The sequence below is a fragment of the Triticum dicoccoides genome, chromosome 2B (assembly GCF_002162155.2).
Source record: "Triticum dicoccoides isolate Atlit2015 ecotype Zavitan chromosome 2B, WEW_v2.0, whole genome shotgun sequence".
Classification (NCBI taxonomy): Eukaryota; Viridiplantae; Streptophyta; class Magnoliopsida; order Poales; family Poaceae; genus Triticum; species Triticum dicoccoides.
In genome coordinates, this window is record NC_041383.1 from 818,431,743 (window position 1) to 818,454,286 (window position 22,544).

The 22,544-nt window shown below is 43.2% G+C and overlaps 1 protein-coding gene across 1 annotated transcript; it reads right to left on the minus strand.

The window, feature by feature from the left end:
• Nucleotides 1–2,207: 2,207 nt before the first annotated feature.
• LOC119366593 (DDB1- and CUL4-associated factor homolog 1-like) lies at nucleotides 2,208–12,031 on the minus strand. Its single transcript, XM_037632349.1, has 14 exons — nucleotides 11,793–12,031; nucleotides 10,791–10,881; nucleotides 10,577–10,693; nucleotides 10,281–10,459; nucleotides 9,359–10,169; nucleotides 9,148–9,245; nucleotides 8,621–9,044; nucleotides 7,924–8,514; nucleotides 7,649–7,831; nucleotides 7,062–7,535; nucleotides 6,422–6,532; nucleotides 5,936–6,051; nucleotides 4,289–5,855; nucleotides 2,208–3,282 (listed from the first exon to the last, which is right to left on the minus strand). Exons 1-14 carry the CDS (start codon nucleotides 12,026–12,028, stop codon nucleotides 2,587–2,589), a joined length of 5,694 nt encoding a protein of 1,897 aa, XP_037488246.1. The 5' UTR covers nucleotides 12,029–12,031; the 3' UTR covers nucleotides 2,208–2,586.
• Between the last annotated feature and the right edge of the window lie 10,513 nt (nucleotides 12,032–22,544).

The window sequence follows — 22,544 nt, forward strand, 5'->3', positions numbered from 1 at the left end:
CTATCGTCAACACCACCACGGCGCCCAACGGCACCTCCTCCCTGCGCGCAAACAGCTGAGCACGTCGCGGTCGCCACTGATACACCTCAGCGCCATGCTGCCAAGTACCACCAGCCGACACAGCTTGAAGTCCTTTGAAGATCTGTTGTGCGTAGCACCTGCCGACCAGGCATGACAAAGCGTAGCACCTGTCGGTCAGACATGACTTGACATCTCCACCGAAGCTCCGTGCAAGACGAAGCCGCTCCACCTCCTACCTCTGACTTCCAGCGCTACTCCACAAACGATGCTCTCAAGAGAGAAACAACACCGCGGTGCCGCCATCGTCCGATCTGGAACACCAGATCCTAGGATTTCCCCCGGAGCAGCACGAATGGGTCGACAGTAGTTACACGACGATGCCTTCATCAAGGTAACGGCGTAGAACGCCGCCATCGCCTGCCATCGGCTCGGTTTTCACCGGCAACCATGTCTCACCAACTCGCAGCCGGGACTAGACGATGAATCTCGAGATCCGATCACCAAGCTTCTGGCCGGCCACGGCCAACGAAGAAGATGACCACCACCACTGGCTACACGGCCAGAACAGATCTGCCATGGGTGCCGCCAAGCAGTCCATTAGGCCCTCGACGCCATCGCCGATCTAGAGCCAGATGACATGTCGTCGAAGACCGCATCGCGCCGCCGCCCGTGGCCCGAGGTAGGGCCGACCGCCGCCGTCGTTGAAGCCAACGCCGTCGCATCTAGATCGGCTGCACCTCCACGCATGTTGGGGCCCCGCCACCCCTGAGACGCGGGAGGGAGGAAGAGCCCCCGCCACCGCTGTCGTCCTCCGGGTGCAAGCCGGCGGTGTCCTCCGGCGGCGGCGGGAGAAGGGGAGGAAGATGGGCTAGGCCCGGCGGCGGCTAGGGTTGGGGAGCCCCCGAATCGCCCGAGCGGGGGGCGACGCGGGGGTCTATCTCGTGAGATGGGCTCTTAAATGGGGGAGAATTTCACTTCCCCGGCCTCTGCACCAACTAGGGATGCATACGACCATTTTAGTATGAGTACCAAGATAAACATGGTCCTCATAATTTTTTAAATGAGTATCAAAATTTATTATTCTAAAAATTGAACTCGGATTGTTAGGGCGCACAACCGCATGCCCAATCACTGAGCCAAGTTTAATATTTTTAAGAGCAGGGGGCGACGCGGGGTCTATCTCGGGTAGTTCTGCTGCTTGTGTCACCATGTTTTCATCGGGGCCATGCTTGCATATGTAGCTGTGTGCATTTATGGCAGTCAATTGCATCTGATTGTTACTTGGGTGCTGCAAGCTATGATCGAAGAAACAACCTTTGGTCATGTGGTGGGAGTATTGGCTGGAGTTTAATTCGGTTGCAGCTTTTTGTTTTGGGTACAAACGATGGACTTGAAGATGTGCAGTCCTGGAGCAAGATAAATATTCGCTGTGTTCTTGGTTCATCTTTCTTACACATGGTGTCAGCTTTGCCGATTTAAGATAAGAATGCTGGGTATATCATCATGTTGGTGTGTGCATGTATGAGCTTGATGTTTTAATAAAGGAGACCACCTTTTTTTCCAGAAACAAATAGCAGCCCTTTGCTTTCTGTACACTTATTTACTTGTTCAGTTGTACCGACATTTCTTTCTAGCGTTTTACTAACTGGTTAGGGTATGTTATTTTCAATCCACTTTTTGTGTTGTTTGAAGTTGAAAACTCTAGAGAGGTTGTAGAAAAAGATTTTGTTGGCAGCCGACTGGATTGAATGTTTAAGACTGCTCCAGACCTTTGTGCATATTTACAACATGATTGGGAAATTGTATTAACCAGATCTACTTGACTGAATGGGCCTCCTCAAAACCTTGGAAGGAGCATGTACATGTCTATAGCATAGTATGGTTAGGCCAGGTACATAGTATACATAGCTAAATACTCCTCTACTTCAAATGACTTGTTGTCAAGGATGGTTAGGCCAGGCCCACTAAATTTCTAATTGGATTTATTTTATTTTGTGTTAGAATTTATAGGATTTCTACCTTCCTAGCACATCTCATCTTACAATCAAAGTGCTGAAGAGTCTCAACTAGGAATAGCGATGTGTACAAGCTAGCTGGGCAGGGTCTCACCATCCTTGTTGCCATGAAATGAAACAACCCAGAAAGTGTCTCAGAACAAGTTGCCATGAAACGTAACAACCCAGAAAAACAGTAAATAAAACTCTTCAGACAGCACAGCATCAACACATGACATTTCCAAAATTTTCAACCGATGAGAAACAGCGAAAAATTACCAGCTTTGCTTTTACATACAACACCTAATGCCTCAGACAGACTTTGCGTTGCGCTCTCACAGGTAACAACAGCTACTCCCAACCCACGTAACGTACACTTTCTCCCAGCAAGGCCAATAATTTACAACCATAATTTTGAGCATACAGATTTGCATTTCTTGTTTGCACCAAAGACGTCGTTTCTCGTTCAGCTCCTCCTAGCCTTGCCTTGCCTCTTCCTGCATCCCCACGTGCCGCCCTCACCACCGCGACGCGACCATGCGTACAAAGAAAAGAGAATCATCATCTGCTCTCACATGAGCCACCCTTCTTCCTCACCGCTGCTGAAGGACTCGATCATGTCACTCTCATCGCCCTCACCACCACCCATCATCTCCAGCAACCCCCCTCCCACATCAAAGTCGCCTTCCTCATCATCGTCATCGTTTTCGTCCCCGCTGTCCATATCCTCCTCGTCTTCATCGTCACCGCCATCATCACCGCTGCTGTTACTTGGATCATCCTCGGAATCCGTGTCCCCGAGCCCTAAATCGGTCCCGAGGAGGACGTCCACGTCCGAGTCGTCGTCGTCGTCATCATCCTCCTCCGAGTCCCCTCCGTCCTCCGGGTCCGAGTCATCATCGGTTGGCCGTTTCCTGCCAACTTCGAATATGCGAGCAGAGGAGAACATCTCATCAGGGTCGTCCATGGCAACAACTCCGAGAAGGGAATCATTGGGCTCGGTGGCAAGGTCGAGGACGCCGCGGTCTATTTGGACGGTTGCAATGTCTGCGTAAGTGACGGCATCGATCGTGCGGAATGCAGGGAACAGGGGATGCCTGACCCTTCGGGTTTGGATGGATGATGTTACATCCTCAAGGTTGCGCCTGAGGATGGCATAGATAACATCACCACTTCCATTGAATTTAATTACTGTCTGGTCCAGGGAAGGGACACTCCTCAGAAGCTTAAACTTTCTCAGATCCCACACCTCTGAATTTAGGATCACCTGCAAAACAATGTAGACAGGAATGAGAAGATGTGCAAAGTAGAAACAAATTCCGACCAAAATAATTGGTAAATGGTAATATCACCCATGCCCCAGAGGATGTCACTACCAAGTATTTTTTCTTCATATGTCAATGGGAACCGTTTCATAAATTCTCATCATTTTACCTAAGTGTCCTATCAAGTCTCTCAGTCTCAAGTACATCAGATCTAAAAGGGTCAACATGTGAAGTTCGACCTAATGGTTATGGTTCCTGGTGATGTGGCTTAATTAGCATTCTGGATTAGGATGGACTACAGAATAAAAGGAAGCTTTTACAGTGAGGAAATCAAATTAATTCACATCAGTATTCCACAAAACAAGTACCAGCATACACTTCTGAACTTGCACGAACTTAAAAATAAGCAATCAAATGCTGAACATCCTCTGGCACAAATACTATAAGCAAGTACTCATATGCATTGTTCCCAAGCCATGCCATATTTTTTTACATTTTTCAGTGCAATGTCAACCTACAGGTGATAAATATCTTACTACCATGCTTCTCTTACTATGCTTAGGCATTCTTGCAGCATAAATGGCACAGTCGCTGAGTTGGAATATACTTCAGCTGGTCATGCTGTTGAACTTAACAGCAAATTTTATATTGTTTTAAGGAAAGGCAAACAAGTTTGCTCAGAAGATCTCACACCACACTTGCTTGGACTTTGTGTCGGCCGTAACTTGCTAGTATAGAAACCCAGAAACACAGGTAGTGCATCCAAACTATATGCATCAATGCAACTTCGTGAGTATAATAAAATGACATAAAATTTCCATCCTAGACTGTTGTGGTTTGAGAACGACTAACTGACACAAACGTCTTGGCTGAGAAGGTAGAGGAATGGTTGTGGTAATGCAAGGAAATCAGTGACCTAGTAAGGGCAAAAATGCATGCCCCAATACAAGTTTGAAGGAATATAAACTGAAAGAATAATCAATAGCTGCAGTCCAAGAAAAAGATTACCTCGTTTCCAGCTGGATGAAAGCCGCCGCCACAATAGTCTGTGAACTGGTCAAACTGATGGATAGGAGTGGGACTTCGTCTATCCCACAGGACTCCGTTCCACAGCAACATATCATCTGAAGGACTGAAATGTATAATGGGTTGTACACCCCGGCCTGAACCTGGCAGGCTGGAGTTATCAGGAAGCTGCATATCAACATTATGCGTCTGGACATCATACAATAGAACCGCCCGGTGATTTGCATCCGTAGAAAGGCAGGCAAATAAAGTCCCAGCATGGTTAAACCTGGCAGCTTTGCAGTTATCAAATGTGTGCAAAGGCCCCGTATGCAGTGAGAAAGCATCAAAGAGCTTAACCTCATCTATGCTAGATGAGAGAATCAGCTCAGTTCCACCAACAGATGTTGAATCCACCATAGTAACAAGATTCTGGTGACAAGTGTGCGTCTCAATGAGATTTGCAAGGTTGCTGTCAAATATTCTTAATTCACCACTATGGTTCCCAGCCGCCACCCTTGATGCACCTCCAATAAAAGTCATGCAAGTCAACAGCGAGGCCTCATCACGGCAAACACGGCATGGCTTGAACCTGCTGTATATAAATTGGCGATCCCTGCGGGGCACTTTGATCCCGCTAAACTCCCTGTTTATCTCACGGCTTCCCATGCGAGCAGTTACATTTGCTGGTGCACTAATGCTGCGGCTAGGCTCGGGGCAAACATGAGGGTGCAGCAGAGAGACTGGCGGCAAAGTTGTTATTGGAGCAGGACATTGGCGGTGTTGATGTTTCAAATATTGTACAACCAATGAGTCGAGCGTCATGCGCTCCGAAGTTCCTGTTTGTTGATCATTTACACCAAGATGTGGTGTGCCTGTTACCACTCCAGGTGTGCATTGAGAATCTTCAAAGTTCTCAGTGGAAATGTTGTTGAAGTTTGTCCTTCCTGGATGAAATGCTGCAGTAGGAGAATCCACTGCCACAGAGAGGCCTCTGCGAGTAGGAGCAGGAGTTTGGAACACAGGAGATTGGGATGCTTGATCCATTATTGCAGGGCGCTTTGCTGCTGATGCAGAACTAAACTCCATATCCGCAAGCTTCCTCTTAAGTGGCAAGGGCATTGGTGTTTTATGCGATGTCTCCACATCTCCAGTATTGGCAGCAGAGGCAGAGCAAGTCATACTGTCCACATTTCCGGCAGGTAGAGGACTTTTCAGGCTATTGCTTGCTCTATTACCAGAAAACGAAACAAAGGGTTGATTTCGTTTAGAGAAACTGGATGAGAATACCAGTGCCTTCTTCTTAGATGAAGGCACAACAGAATCTGATCGTTGGCCAGCTTGATCTGCAGCAATCATTGTTTTGTCGGACAGAAATCCCTGAACACGGCCAGAAGGCCACTGTTGTTGAACTTGAACAGATGATGGTTCCAGGGCAGCGGGCTGGTGGACAGGTAGCACTGCAGCAGTTGATGGCAAAGGTGCAAGGTCAGCCTCCTTCTGCAACATGGCAGCAGTAGCAGCCAAACCAGATCCAAGGAGATGTTCATGTATCAGTTGCATCAGTTCCCTACACACAAAAGAAGAGCCAATGTAGGATCCTGAAGCTGGAAAAGTAACTAAAAAGGAAAATATCACATGAAGTCAAACCTGGAATGGTAAGAGACAGGAGTAGCAGCTGCTATGCCAGCTCGCTCAATGCGCTTCAACGCTGGAGCAGCAGCATCAGTTGCTAAGGTTGTTTCTTTACCAGAATTAGTCAAGACCTATCAGGAGAAAAAAAAACATTCATTCAGCTCATCTTTCCCATTTCAGATGTGCAAATTCAAACCACAGTATGTTAGGCACGCATTAAAATCTTAAATTAGGGAAGTCTGTCACATAAAACATCCCACTGGAAGCAAGCATAACTGGATAACGTCAAAGGACCACAAGTTGTACTCCCACATCAGCACTACTTTTACCTTTTATAAGCATGCTTGATTATACAATATCCATAGTAACCAAGGAATATCGAACATATACAACAAGCAGTGTGCTCATTGACTTGATGAACAGCAAAATACCAGCAAAAAACTCAACAAATATTAAATCTTGGGCAACTCAAAGTAACACAATGCAATATGTGTTCCTTACCGCAATGAGCTCAATTGCCACTTGGGTCAGTTCATTTAGCCATCTTGCATTATCACCTCCAGATGACTGGGTACTCGTATCACGAATCAGTTCTGATAATTTCTTCCCTACCTGAAATAACATGTTAATAATTAAGTTACTGACCTAGGGGGCACATCCGCAAAAACAAAGTTGCCCAGGACGAGGAGACGTGTAAAGAGATGATAAAAGAAGGATATCAGAGAGGGGCAGTTTGCCAGCCCTATTATCACAACAAAGAATAGGCTTGGTTGGTTGCCACTCAATCCCTTCAATCTCATGGCATTTTTCACACAGACAAAGGAAGAGAAATTGAGGGGGAAAGGGAAAGGTGAACATGTTTAGCCAACTATCCCATGATTTAGTTTGAATAGGTAGTGTTCAACCTTTGTAAGACAGCAATACCTCATTAACTAAAATACTAATTCTGTAGTGGACTTGCATTTCGAAACAAGGCAAGAGGGGGGGAAGGGATAGACCCCTATATGTGAAACAGAGGGAGTAGTCGCTAGCAGTTGCTCATTATTGAGATTGTAGTCATGCAATAGTAAGATAAAGTTTCTACGTTACAGGTCATAGCTAGAGCATGAAAAGAAGTGCATTGATCTGATGTCCACGATACCTGGAGCTTCGTCAGTATATGTGCAATAGCATCGTCTCTAGCCAAGCCAAGCAGTACACGACAGGCAAGTGCTCGAATAGCATCAATAGCCAAAGGATGTGTAACCATCCGAGTGCCAAGAAGCTGCAAAAGAATCTTTATACCATTATTGGCTCTGACTACTTCTCGAGCTTGGCGATAAGCTTGTTCCAGTTGAGCAGCAAGACCAGGACCCCCAGCTCCTACGCCTAGCGATATTCTCTTGTCACCAACAACTCCAGATGACACAACAGGTGTGCCATCACCATATCGTTCCCGAGATTCACTTTGGTTCGCTGCAACATTTCTTTCTGAAGTGCTTTTTTCAGCATTCCTGTCTCTGCTCTCTGAGTAACTTCCTGCAGGTTGCTGATTAACAGCTGAGGATGGCTTGTTGCTGATCGATGGAGGGGGGCATACAAGATTGACAAGCACATTCAATGCTGGACAGATCACCTAATGCACAAAGGATGGTAAAAGGATACATTATTTGGAATAATTTCAGCAAGGCAAATACTGTTGGATTTGTAAAGCTTAGTTAATGCATAGCTTGAGAAGGAAAAACACACCTCAGGATCAACATAGCCAACAACACTGTTTGCTATATCTAGTATAACAGCCATACCAATACGGTTGTTAGTTAATGTAGCATGCACCATCAATTTGCGGCTGTGTGGCATAAGAGTTATGATGTGAAGAACTCCAAATGCATACTGAGCCAAGTCATGAAGATACCGATCAGCAGGTAGACTCTGAAACAGATTGTTGTAAATCAAATCAGCTTAACTGCAAACATTGTATTTCTCAGAGGAAGCAGAAAAGAAAAACAATACCATATTTTTACCTGGCATAACTCTAGCAGGATAATATGACCATTAGAGGCCAAGAATTTATCCATCACAGGCCAGCGAGCTCTTACGAGAGCAGGTCCTAACTTTCTGTCCCGCTGGACCTGACGAAAAATAGCATCCATAGCCTCGTTGCCGATGTCAAAAGGTTTGTAACCAGCTCTTGCACTGGAAGTATTCCGAGCAATACTACGGATACTCTTGCTTGGCCGGATGGAATCAACAAGCTGAAGGAGATGAGCTCTAAAATATTGCCGTAGTGCAACACATGAATGATACGCGACCTGCTTTTCTGACTGAGTCAGAATTTCAGCAGGTGATCGGTCATTCCCTTGATTCGCGTTGGAGGATCCAGAGTTACCACCCGACCTTACAGATGCAGCAACTTGTAATATATTCAGAAGTTTTTGCATCCCATCCTGTGCATCAAATGAATCCAGAACAGCTTTGAACACAAATGCAGCAGCAAAGAATATGGCTGCATTTTTTCTAGCTGCATCTTGTGGGCATTCTAAGAGTTGCAGCGCTAGTTCAACCACATTGTTGAGTGTGTCAGGTGAAAGCGCACAAACACGTTCCATGGTAGACTGCAAGAACAGAGGATGCTTAGCAATAGGATAAATGAACGGTCAAGGGAAACCATGAACAGATCAACAGAATGCATGACCAGCCAGCTTAGGTTTCTATGTTTACCTGGAGAGAACCGAAAGTAAACAAGCATGCCGACAGAGCAGTATATGTCTGAGTAATCTTAGGGACAGAGAGGATCTTCTGAATACCACCCCGGTCAACAAATAGCGCAGCAAATTTCCGGTGTGCGGCCAGGGCACAAATTAATCTAAGAATTTCATGAAGTAGTGAAACGTGGCCACATCCCTCCTGGTCTTTGATTCCCCGTTGCAGCAATGCGAGGCAAACATCAACACCTTTTTCATGAAGAACAGGACCCAAAGCTTCAACGTACTCTCCCAGATACTGCAAGCACAAAATGCTATATTTTTCCCGAAGTAGCAAGAGCTGCTCCTGGTCAATGATAACAAAATCTTCCAGATCCTGGTCCTCACTAATTTTCACAGTTTCTTCAACAACATGCTCCTCATTAACCTGGTCAGAGCTTCTGCAATACCAACTAAACTCAGAAAAGGAACAACAATATAATGAATTAAGACGACACACACACACACAGACACACCACAGAGAAGATGTGTTTCTTCCATTACCTTGAGACGCTAGTGGACATGGCAGCATCGACTACAGTAGCTGCAGCTTTCTCCGCAGCTAATACAACGGCATCACCACTATTTTCACTCTTCCAAACCTTCAAAAACATAGCGTGTCAAAAGTTACTAACGTATAATGAAGCAGAAAATGAATCAGTGTCAAGTATAAGTATTCCTATTTTGGGAGGCCCAGAGATGTCTTATTGCATACCTCTAAAGCAGCAGATTTCACAAGCTCAGCAGCAGCATCACCTGCTGCTTTCACAGCTTCCTCAGGAGCATTCGCTGATCTGGCTTCCGCTTCTGCAGCTCTCACTGCCTTCAAAACAATGTCAGTTATATCCTTCAAGCCGATAATGCAATCCCTGAACCGGTCCTCATACTCTTCTTTAGAAATACTAAGAATATCAGACTCGGGGGCTGCAGAGCTATTGTTCAGATCGATTGCTTTCTTTGGGTCCTCAACCTTAGCCGCATTCTTGTCTTTGCTAGTCCGATTTCCCATTCTCAATCCTGTTGGCGATAAAGGTGTCCGTTCACTTTCAGGCAAGCCTTCACCTGGTTTGATCTTCCCTCTTAGTCGAGATCCTGTACGGCTGAACTTTCTCTTCAAGAGCTCATCTCTCAGGCTTTCACCTGCAGGATACTTTTCCCCATCGACTGACTTTGCATCAAAAGGATCCAATGTAGAATCAGCATCATCACGTTGCAGGTAACCAGTGTCATCCATCCCCTGTTCTCCGTGTGCTTGCCTCATCCAAACATCACGATCAAACTGTTTTTCCAAAGTTGGGTCAGTCGATATTCCATCTCCAGCCCTTGTTCCGTCCAGTATAGAACTGTCTTGAAGCAATCGTACTTTGCCCCTATTCTCATCTCTACCCCGTGGATGCTTGGTATCTGGTGGAAGATTGGCATCTTTCTCTGGAGATGTGGCATCACCAAAGACTCGTATTCGCAGAAAACGCATGAGCTTGGCTGATACACCCATGTTCAAGACATCTTCTACCAAACGCCCACCACTGGCAAACAAGAAAATGCAACAATTAGATTACTGATAACAGAAAGGCTGATGAAGAAGAGAAGAATGCTATAAGTAAGATCTCATATTGGTAAGACATGACAGTACGTACCCATACAACGCCATCGAGAGCAACCCAATAGCATATGTTCTCATCATCTCAGTTTCTGTGGGTTTTTTACCACTTCCTAGATGCTTCCAATCACGTTCATCCGATGCTTCACCATCTTCCTTTATCCAGGATTTTATATTTTCTAGGGTAGCATCTTCAAAAGGATGAGAAAACTGAGGCTGAGGACACAAACACGCGTCAAGTTAATAGAATGTAGTGTAGGAAACAGAAGAAGATTGAAGTATGATGGCAAAGCAAAAGAGTGTGCATGCATGAAGGGAGAGGGGTAAGCTAACCGAAAATGCATCCTGGATGCTTAGGAGCAGCCTAGCAGAAGCACAGCGTACTGGCAAAGGGTACGATGTATCGGACAGGAACTTAGAAAACACTAGGTCGTAGAAATCATCATTCTCCTGCAGGCACGGTTGAGGCAGCAACGATTAATCTCAGCAATAAACAGGTAAGATTCAGGTTATTAGGCCGATGGATGCAGAAAAGCAGAGCACGCACCCTGATCAAACTCGCCAGCTTGCCTATAGTATGGGAGCTCCTTGTGTTTGTGTTATTGAAGGACGGATCACTCGCGCATTCCTGCAGGTGCCTGCAGGGGACATAGGCATGGTTATGATGAGCGAAAAGAGAAATATTAGGAGCAATGTGATTCAGCAAAAACATTATGAGCTATGCATCTCAATGAAGCATGAGGGTTCATACTGTAAACCACATAGCAGATTTTCCTGTGGTAAAATCAAACAAGTGCTAGTTCATAAATAAATGTTACTAAAACAGAGTGCCATCTAAAGGCAAGCCTCAAACTGAGTGCGCTAAAACTTGCCTAGGCTAACTCAGGCAAGCAATCCATCTTTCATATACAGCAACTTCCTAGTTCATCAATGTTATTCGCACAGAGTAGCATCTAAAGGAATTTATAAAGAGCAATGTGACTATGTGGTACAAGCCTACAAATCTCAATCAAGCAGGTGCCTTCATATATATACTTGCTGTGGATTATATAAAAAGCAAAGAGATTAAACTTGCACCGGGTTCTGAAAACCTCAACATCATCATATCACCGATTTTGCCGAGATCAAATCAGAGAAAAATACAGGGTCTACATTACATGGTCAACCCCAACTGCTTTGTAAGAAATGATGACACACTGGCAAGCAAGCACACGGCAGTAGTATTATTTTTTGTTTTTTGTTTTTTATCGAGTACTGCACTCCACTCCACTCGCTGGGCTTGGCTTGCATAGCCACTCCATCTCTTATGCCTTTCCTCACTACATCGGCTTCCTAGGCCGCAAGCAAACGGCACAAATGTCGTATGAAGAGAACACTACGGTTTTGCCTCTCTCCCAGGCGAGCGAAACAAGCCGTGTAACGAACGCGGCGAGGGCAAGCCCTGGTAACCAATAGATCAATCAATCGACCAAAGCGGGCGGCGGCGGGGCGATGCGAATTCCCCACCGCGGAAGCAGGGAGAAGGGGGAGGGGATGGGTGAGAGAGTACCTGGCCTCCTGGTCCTCGCAGATGGTGGCGAGGGTGTGGATGAGGCGCGGGTTGGGGTTGGCCTCCTGCTCGACGACGCGCGAGATGAGGGCCTGCGCGCGGTCGAGAAGGGCGTCCTCCGCCGCCTCCTGCTCCGGGTCGGCCGCCTCCGTCTCCTCCTCCTCCTCGTCGTCCTCCTGGTCCTCCTCCTCCGGCTCGGCGGCGGCGGGGTCGGACGCCGGCTGCTCGGGGTCCATGGGCGCGGGCGGGCTCGGGCGGCGAGGCGGCGGGGGGGGCGGGGGCGGGGGTAGGGTTAGGGTTGCGTCCGGGGCGGCGGCTGGGGGCGGGGGAGAGGGGGGGCTAATGGTGGCGAGCGAATGGGAGGAAGAAGTTTCTAGCGGCGCGGCGCGGCGCAGGTGGGGGAGACGGAGACGCAACTTTCTAGCGGCCGGGCCCAGGTTTTCCCTTCTCGCTCGCGGGCCCTGGGCCCAAAGCCTCTGGGCCGGGCGCGCGCAGCGCAGGCCCAGCAGCAACGTCTTCCGACATGACCACCGGTTTTGCAAATGTTTATGCAACACGACTTATTATGTTGCGGAAATAGAGGATGACACTCTGCCGCTAGATTGAGCCACATCCGACGACTCCCGAGGTGACGGATTTCTTTAACTGATCCGCCGGCCGACGCGTAGCACGCCCCCGATTTCATACGGTTCAAAATGATTTGTCACCACAAAAAAAATAAAAAAAATGAATTCCAAAAACCTGTGTAATTTTATTTTTTTTTTGCGAATTCTGAAAAAATTTCTCGGATTCCAGCTGGTTTCATGAAAGTTCATGAACCTGGAAATAAAACGCAGGTTTCGCACATTTGAAAGAAAGTTTTTTGCCGATGTGAAAAAAGTTCACATATTTCAAACTATTACAAGAATTTGAGAAGATTATGCGGGTTTCGAAAAAGTTCAAGGACTTGCAAAAAGTTTGTGAATTCAAAAAAGTTCACAAAAATTGGGATTTTTCTAAACAAATCACGAATTTGAGAAAACGTCAACATCTTGAACAAAAAACTCAAATTTGGAAAACATTTTTAAAAATTGTGGAATTTGAAAAAAAAATCACCAAATTATAAAATAAGTTTACGAACTTAAAAAATCAAAATATTGAAAAATTTCATGACATTTTCAAAAATTCACCAAATTTTGAAATAAGTTTAAGAACTTAAAGAAAAATCAAAATATTGAAAAACTTCATGACATTTGAAAAAAGTTCATCGATTACGAATTTGAAAACATTCGTGGATTTTGGAAAAGGTTCATACAAATTGAAAAGATATCATGGATTTGAAAAAGATCATGCATTTGAAAAAAAGTTCACATATTTGAAAAAAAAATTGCAAATTTTATAAATGTTGACTGATTTGAAAAGAAATGTTTATGTATTTGAAAAGTTCATGACTTTAAAAAAGCTCGGGAATTTTTAAAAAAGGAAAATAAACAAAGAAAACCCGAGCAAACAAAACCAAAAAAGAGAGAGAGAAAACCAGATAGGGAAGATGTTGCTTTTTTAGCATTACATTTGACGCACAACATGGAGAGAAAAAAAAAAGTAAAGAGGCACCGTTGTCGCTTCGAAATTTGGTAATATCATCTTACCATTGACTGGGCACATCTTCAAAACTTCAATAACAACTCTCTGAAATGGTCCTCGGCGAGAGATGATGGTGTATTGTATGTCTGACATACCACAAGAGATGGTGCCACGTTGTCTTATGACATATGCACATAGTGCAATGACAATGTTTGTCCCTTCTTATTCTTTGACAGCAACAAGTATGATCGTTTAGTGACCACAAGGAATATAAAGGCAAACAAATACGATGCACAGCGAAGAAAATCAAAGTAAAAAATATACTCTCCCCTCTTTCTTTAAACTTATCATATTCATTATGATATATGCACATTGATGCACAATATCTTGCAATGTAAAATTTAACAGTGGCTCTTGACAAGGAGGTCTTCCATGTCTAGGGAGACGAGGGAGAAGCTGGATGAACACGTACATCATCGGTGCATCTCGCCCATTCCTCTAGCGTCCTCACCAAGGCCAACCAACAACCTAGATCCGACTATGATGAGCTCCTCCTAGTTTGTCCCATCTTCCTCCAGGTTGGCTTTGATTGTTCACTGATGCTCACTCAAAGGTAGTGTTGTTTTAAATGTGACCATGTGTAGACTACAAAATTCTATGAGACCACCACTTTTCTAACAAAGCTCCATTATGTTTTATCAAAAGGCTTGTCAAGAATATTTCTTGATGATATTGACATTATATTTCTGCTTACTAACGTTGTTGATTTCATAGCTTAGGATTCGACCATCTTAAATTCTTCTAACTTGCAAATAGAGAACATTGGGGTTGACTAACCCAATCAGGCAGGCAATGCCGACAGTTATTAGCTAAAAGTACTTGACACGGACGTGATGGATAGCGGTCGATGTGTGGAGTAATAGTAGTAGATGCAGAATTGTTTCGGTCCACTTGACACAGACGTGATGCCTATATTCATGATCATTGCCTTAGATATCGTCATAACTTTGCACTTTTCTATCAATTGCTCGACAGTAATTTGTTCACCCACCGTATTATTTTCTATCTTGAGAGAAGCCTCTAGTGAAACCTATGGCCCCCGGGTCTCTTTTCCATCATACAAGTTTACGATCTACAATTCTAGTTTCCGATCTACTATTCTTGCAATCTTTTACTTTCCGATCTATAAACGAAAAATACCAAAAATAATTACTTTTATCATTTATCTATCTCTATCAGATCTCACTTTGCAAGTAACCGTGAAGGGATTGACAACCCCTTTATTGCGTTGGGTGCAAGTTTGTTTGATTGTTTGTGCAGGTATTCGGTGATTTGTGCGTTGTCTCCTATTGGATTGATACCTTGGTTCTCAAACTAAGGGAAATACTTATCTCTAGTTTGCTGCATTATCCTTTCCTCTTCAAGTGAAAAACCAACGCAAGCTCAAGAAGTAGCAGGTCTCGTGTTGTGTGGTTGAATGATGTACATGTCTGTGCTTTCGTGCATGAAACTTGTCGTGCACTTGCTCCCAGAAGGGCTCCCCTCTGCTACTACCTATGAAATCCACGGACATGGCCAGCCGCGCATTGCACAACAACTCATCCTCCATGATCGAGCAACTCATCATCCCTCGTACTCTAAAAAACGACAGAGCATTCGAAAATAAGCTCAATGGCATTTGACCGAACACTTGTCGGGTGTGGTGTCTGCCATGGAGGTCGTCGACAGGGGGCGGGGCGTACCTAGTTACACAAATGGCTCCAGGGTGGAAAGGTTCGTTGAAACATCGAGCAGGCACGTCGGTGCTGGTTCCAGATGTCCGGCAATGCCTCTGTGTTGTTCACTGATGCTCACTCAAAGGTAGTGTTGTTTTAAATGCGACCATGTGTAGACTACAAAATTCTATGAGACCACCACTTTTCTAATAAAGCTCCATTTTGTTATATCAAAAGGCTTTGTCAAGAACATTTCTTCACGGTATTGACACTATATTTCTACTTACTAACATTGTTGATTTCAAATTCGACCATCTTAAATTCTTCTAACTTGCAATAGAGAACATTGGGGTTGACTAACCCAATCAGGCATGCAATGCCGACAATTATTAGCCAAAAGTACTTACAGATGATCTATAACAAGAGTTCAAATACTATTGGGTCTAAAATCTCAATAATGTTATCATACTTTCACTCACCTCCTCTCAGCTGTGTTGCCAATAATCTCTATGTGGTGGAAATGAATGACGTTGCATCAAGAGCTAATGTGTAATTCGAAACCTATTCTTTGCAATTTCTCACTGAAGCATGTGAAAGCAAATGAAATAACCAGTTGGGTTGCAAATTATATTTTGCTCCAAACAAAAGAGCCAACTAACTATAAAGAATCATGTTTACCTTTTTGTGTGTTGCTAGTAGTCCTCTCTCGCATCCATCCATCAACTATTCCGCTCAAATTAAATTAAATTATTTGTATGGAGGAATATACATTAGATGAAGCATTCACTAATAAAATCAAATGAGCGTTTTCATGCAGATCATATCACGATAAACTTTTGTATATTACTGGTAATTCAGGATTTGAGTAAAAACATGAGCTTACTCAAACAAATAGTTGCCACTACTTTATGGCACTAATCAGTATGCAAATGTATAACATGCAAAGCTGATGCAAAAAATAATTCAAAACCTCAAGCAAATCTATGGCACTCTCTCGTTCCCAACTCCACTTTACAGACTTTCGGTGAACAGAATGGAACAAACTTGGAGAAGAAAGGAGGATGCATTTACTTAATTTGATGCAGTAGCTTCTACAGATTAGATTATATGGGAAACACAGGAAAATGTGCAAGAACAAAATTCAGGTAAGGTGCAAGTAACATGGAAAAGGTGATTGGGTTCAAATACTTCTAACTTAAAATACAGTCTAGTTTTTGCAGGTACTGTGGATGTCAGAACATCACCTAGCGATTGTGTCCTCTGGTGCAACCACTGCAAGAAATATGTCAACTTGTGACCTTCTGTCAGTGACCCTGGAAGAATTGGTCATAAATCTACGACCATTTGAGACCAATTCGTCAAAAGCTGTTCGGGGGGCTCCAAACCCTGAACTATAATGACCATTTTGGTTAGAAAGGTCGTAATTTCCTTACATGAAATGGTCATAAAGCAGATAGCACTGGTCCGCTGCCTTATTTCTAGCTGATCACGACCAATATAGATGGTCATAACCTTGTAAATTGTGATGGGTTGCTATGACTAGGCGCCACCTCATCGGTTTTGCCTATGTGTCTTGTCCATGTGTCAATTTTTGCCCTAGGTTGTGAAGCAACCTATATTTCTGTTATTCCCAAAATTCCCAAAAAATCTCATAAATTCTTTGGGTCATATCTTCGTCAAATATGTAAAAAACCTTCCTGCCTAGTTAAAAAATAATTCAACAATATTCATTTTTCTATTCTGTTCAGAACAACACTTTGTGAAGGAAGTGCTATTTATATATTCTTGATTGCCCTCAAAATTTTTGGGCACTATTTCCTATCCAAATCGTTGCCTCATGACAAAATTTAGCTCCACTTGCCCAGTAAATCTTCCTCGGCAAATTTCCAAAGTTTTTGTCCACCTAGAACCTTTGTGAAAGAAGTACTAACTATGCATATCCTAATGAGTTGATTTTTTGCCACATATTCTATATGCCTATGTAACTTACCTACCCAAATTTGAGCTCAGTTCATTTAGCCAATTTCTCTCACTAATTTTCCGTGTTTCTGTCCAGAGAAGAGCATTGTGAAGGAAGTGCTATTTATATATTCTTGGTTTCCCTAAAAATGTTTGGCACTCTTTCCTATCCAAATCATTGCCTCATGACAAATTCAGCTCCATTTGACTAGTAAATCTTCCTCGGCAAATTTCCAAAGTTTTTGTCCACCTAGAACCTTTGTGAAAGAAGTACTAGCTATGTATATCCTAATGAGTTGAATTTTTTCCACATATTCTATATGCCTATGTAACTTACCTACACCAAATTTGAACTCATTTCATTTAGCCAATTTCTCTCACTAATTTTCTGAAGTTTCTGTCCAGAGAAGAGCATTGTGAAGGAAGTACCACTTTGGCATGTCCAAATGGTATCCATTTTCTACAGTGCTTTCCTATGCCCAAATAACCATCGTCCACCAAATTTCAGCTCAATCCATTCATTATTTTGAGCCCGGCTTCAATATTCATATTTATGTTCGGTGTGGTACTTTGCAAAGCAAGTACCACCTAGGCTCCTCCTTTTGAGATGAAAATTTGTGAAGACAGTCTTCTTAGTAACTGATCATCCTCAGCCAAAACTCACGCCCATTAGCCATGTGCATTTCCCGTACCTCTAATCAAACACTTGGTTGCCAATTCATGTTTGAGCATAGATCGGTCTCCTCGTGAGAATCTTATGTTGTAATTTTCTTCCTAGCACGTACCTGGGGAGTGTCGAACCCACTAGACATGCCTAGGCCGCCTAGACGCATGGCAACGCCACGGTCACGCGGTGACCACACGGCGGGCATGCGAGTTTACGTGTTCTAGAGTTGGGGCCCTCGGCCACCATCCAAACCTTGACGTATCAAAACCAAACCATGTATTTCTGATTAAATAGGTACTTATGTAACTAGAAATGATTTTTGCAAAAAATAAATAGCAAACTATAAGGCAGTTGCAGTTCCAATTTGACCCGCTTCCAACTGAATCGGTGGAAATTTGTCTTTTTCACGAGAGGTGGATCAAAACTTTTGACACCCAACCATTTTGTCAATTTTGCATTAAATATGTCCTAGTATTTTATAAAATTAATTTGGTCCAATTTTGCAACTAATATATGGTAGATCATTCACAAAAAAAATCATTTTGGGCACTCAGAAAATGGATTTCGTCTTAAGAAAATGAAAACTTCCTTAGGCAACATTGCTTGCCATTCCAAGATGCACCCTTATGCACAATATAAGATCATTTGAACAAACTATGTCATTAATGTGGCCATAAGATTGAGCATTTGGGTTGAAAGTCATGCATCTTCACACTTGATAGCTCGTTTCTGAGAAACCTTTTTTTAAAATAATTTTTGTATTACAAGTTTATAATTTTTGCTGGTAACTTGGTCACATATAATGACACAATGCGAAGGTTTTCCAATTTTTTGATTTTTTTGAATTTTTTATGCCCGTTTCAAAATGCGGTCAAAACGGCGGGAATGACCGTTCCTAGCTAGAATTTTTTTATGTTTCTCTGATTAAATATATACTTATGTACATAGAAATGATTTTTGGAAAAAAATAAAGAGCAAACTACAAGGTAGCTACAGTTCAAAATTGACCCGCTTCCAGCTGAATTGGCGGAATTTTTTCTTTTTCATGAGAGGTGGATCAAAAAATAGAGAGCAAACTACGAGGCAACTGCAGTTCAAATTTGACCCTCTTCCAACTGAATCGACAGAAATTTGTCATTTTCATGAGTGGTGGATCAAAACTTTTGACACCAAACCATTTGGTCAATTGTGTATTAAATATGGCCTAATATTTTATAAAAATGATTTGGTACAATTTTGGTACAAATATTTGTTACGTTTTTCACAAAAAAACCCTTTTTATGTACTCAGAAAATGAAAAATGATTTTTTTGTGGAAAGAAAATGAAAGCACTATTTCAAAACATTGTTTGCCATTTCAAGATGAACACTTATGCAAAATACGAGATCATTTTGATATGCCATTGTTATGTTTTTATAAGGAAATCAAAGTTTTGGGTCCAAAATTTTGAGATTCAAGCGCGAGAGAGCCGATCCAAAATTTTGAGATTCAGGAACGACCTTCACGCGGAACACCAAATTGAACGCAATCTGAGCCATCCATCGCGCACCCATCTAACGGTGGAGCTTCTGTCGAGAAAAAAAACCCTAACCCACCAACCCTCCCCTTGATCCCCCATATCCGATTCGCCCACTCACCCTCCTCTCCCCCCTCCCCTTGATCCCTAGATCCCACCTCCTCGCTGCCGCTCGACTACCGCTCGCCGTCCCGCCCCTCCTCCCCATAGAGGCACGACGCTCCGATGATGGCGTGGGCGGAGGATGAGGCCCACTAGTAGAAAACAGGGCTTCGGTTCAGGCCTGACCAGCCCATTAGTCCCGGTTCTTCACGAACCGGGACCCATGGGGGGAATTGGTCCTGGTTCATGAGGCTGGGGCCTCGTGGGCATTGGTCCTGGTTCGTCTGGATCCATTTGTCCCAGTTCTAGGCACGAACCGGGACCAATGGTACTCGCTCCTAGCCCACAACCATTGGTCCCGGTTCGTGGTTTGAACCTGGACAGATTACCGGGCTTTAGTCCCGGTTTCTACCATGAACCGGGACAAATGAGTTGCCTATATATACCCGATCGCCACAGCAGAGCACTCCACAGTGCTCTGTTTTTCTGGCCGGCGAGGGGAGGGCATTTGGGTGTTCTAGCTCACCTCCTATGCACATGAGGTGTTCAATGAAATGTCCGAGCCACACTAGTTAATCTTTCTCCTCTCGAAACTCGACCTCTGAGCTCCATTTTCCCCGAGATTTGTCTAGGTTAGTCCGTCACATCCCGTCCCCGTCTTCACCGCCGTCGATCGCCCGCGCCGATCTCGTTGCCGGCACCACCGTGGTGAGCCTCTTGTTCTTATCTTCTTTCTGAAAGAAAAAAAATCTTACTTCAGATAGATACTTGTCTAATTTTCTTACTTTTATTATTCCTTGTTATTATATAGTGCGATGGTTTTGGTATCCGCCCCCGTCGGCCCTCGTCCTGTCTATGATTCATATGTGGTATATATTATCTTTTGATAACTATTTGTTTTATTTATTGTTTATAACAATTATGCCGACCAAGGTGACATAGATTTTATTTATCTAGGGGGTTGTTGAACCGGAAATTCCAACCAACCCTACTATCGAGAGGTTAAATTTAATTGAAGAAGAAAACAATTAGTTGAAGGAAAAAATAAGAAAAATTGAGGAGGAGAAGATGATATAGGAGTTGCATGTTGCGGATGTCGTTGATGATCACAAGATCAAGATGGATGCAATGCGGTTGAAGATTAAAAAGATTAGAAAATATGCCATTCATACTGAGGCTTGGTATCATTATGCAATTGGATCAGTTGTTACCTTGGTTGCGATTATGATTGCATTTGTTGTTCCATTGAAATGTTTTACATAATTTCAATGTATGGTTTAATTAGATGCTCTTGAGAGCTATATGTTGTTGAATAAGAACTATGTATGTACTTTGGTTTTAATGTGATGATGAACTTCTATTAATTTGGTCACTTATCTATTCATGAGAGGGTTGAAAATTGATGATGTGGCTTTGAATGGTGCATTTTGAACACAGAAGAACTATGGAGATCAAATAAGTTCAAAAAATGAAATCCCTTTGTAACAGACGAGTTTCCGTATGAAACCCTGATACTTCAAAAGAGATTGTCCGTTTTGTACACGAAGTGCATCCAGTTTTTGCCGTAACCCTCTCTACTTTCTTGCACATGCTATGTGGGTGAAATGATGATACCATGCCAACTTTCAACCTTTTCAGAGTTCATTTCAAATGCTTTTCAATTTCATAGTCTTATAGCTCAAAATAATCAGTAAATGCATGAAAAATAACAAATGAAGTTAGAAAGGGTTGAAAAATGTTGATGTGGCTTTGAATGGTGCATTTTGAACACAAAAAAACTATGGAGTTCAAATAAGTTCAAAAAATGAAATCTCTTTGTAACAGACGAGTTTCCGTATGAAACCCTGATACTTCGAAAGAGATTGTCGGTTTTGTACATGAATTGCATCCAGTTTTTGTCATAACCCTCTCTACTTTCTTGCACATGCTATGTGGGTGAAATGATGATACCATGCCAACTTTCAACCTTTTCAGAGTTCATTTCAAATGCTTTTCAATTTCATGGTCTTATAGCTCAAAATAATCAGTAAATGCATGAAAAAATAACAAATGAAGTCAGAAATGGTTGAAAATTGATGATGTGGCTTTGAATTGTGCATTTTGAACACAGAAAAACTATGGAGTTCAAATAAGTTCAAAAAATGATACTTCGAAACAGATTGTCCGTTTTGTATACGAATTGTCATAAAATAAAATAAATAAGTTATTTGAAACAAAATAATATAAACTTTAATAAAATATATAAGTAGAAACAAAATAAGATAAACTTTAATAACATAAATAAGTTTTATGAAACTATAATTATCAAAGTATTTTCTGTTCAAAACATTATAAGCAACCTCTAGTATTATTGAAACTAAAATTATATAAAATTGATGCAACTAAAATTATCAAAGTATTTTCTGTTCAAAATCATTAAAAGCAAAAAAGAATTTTCATAAAGAACTTTTTTGTTAGAAACTTTAATAGCAAAAAGAATTATCATATAATAAAATAAACAAGTAATTAGAAACAAAATAAAATAAAAAATAAGTATTTTGTTGTAAGTAGAAACAAAACAAAATAAATAAAGCAAAAAAGAAAACAAAAAAACTGGGAAAAATAAAAAATTTGCCACCTACTGGGCCACCACATCCTGAATACGACTAGAAACCCATCCATGGGCCAGGATTCAGGCCCGCAGAAGGCCCAGTGGGCCCATCAGGCATAGCAGTCACAATTAGGCCCGTAAGTCTGCAATGGAGAGGAGCTCGACAGGGGTGCGGCAGTTGGGCTTATAAACCACTGCGCGCCCCTCTCAACTACCGAGGTGGGACTAAACTCCCACCACCACGCCGCTGTGCAAGGCCTCTGGTCCCGGTTGGTGGCACCAACCGGGACTCAAGTGGCTCATTGGTACCGGTTCGTAGCACCAACCGGTAGCAATCCCCCCTTAGTCCCGGTTGGTTCCACCAACCGGGACCAAAGGCCTCTGCTTCCCGCCCTTTAGGCTGCTGAAAAGAGACCTTTGGTCCCGGTTGGTGACACCAACCGGGACTAAAGGGGCATTGGTACCGGTTGGTGCCACCAACCGGTACCAATGGCTTTGCTATATAAGCCAACACTTTTGAAAATTTCGTCAGTTCTTCGATCCCTCTAACGACGCCGCCAGGCTGCCCGAGCTCGCGTGCCTCTGCCGCGCCCCTGACCACGCCACCGTTGCCCCGCCCCGACCACGCTGCCGTCGCCCC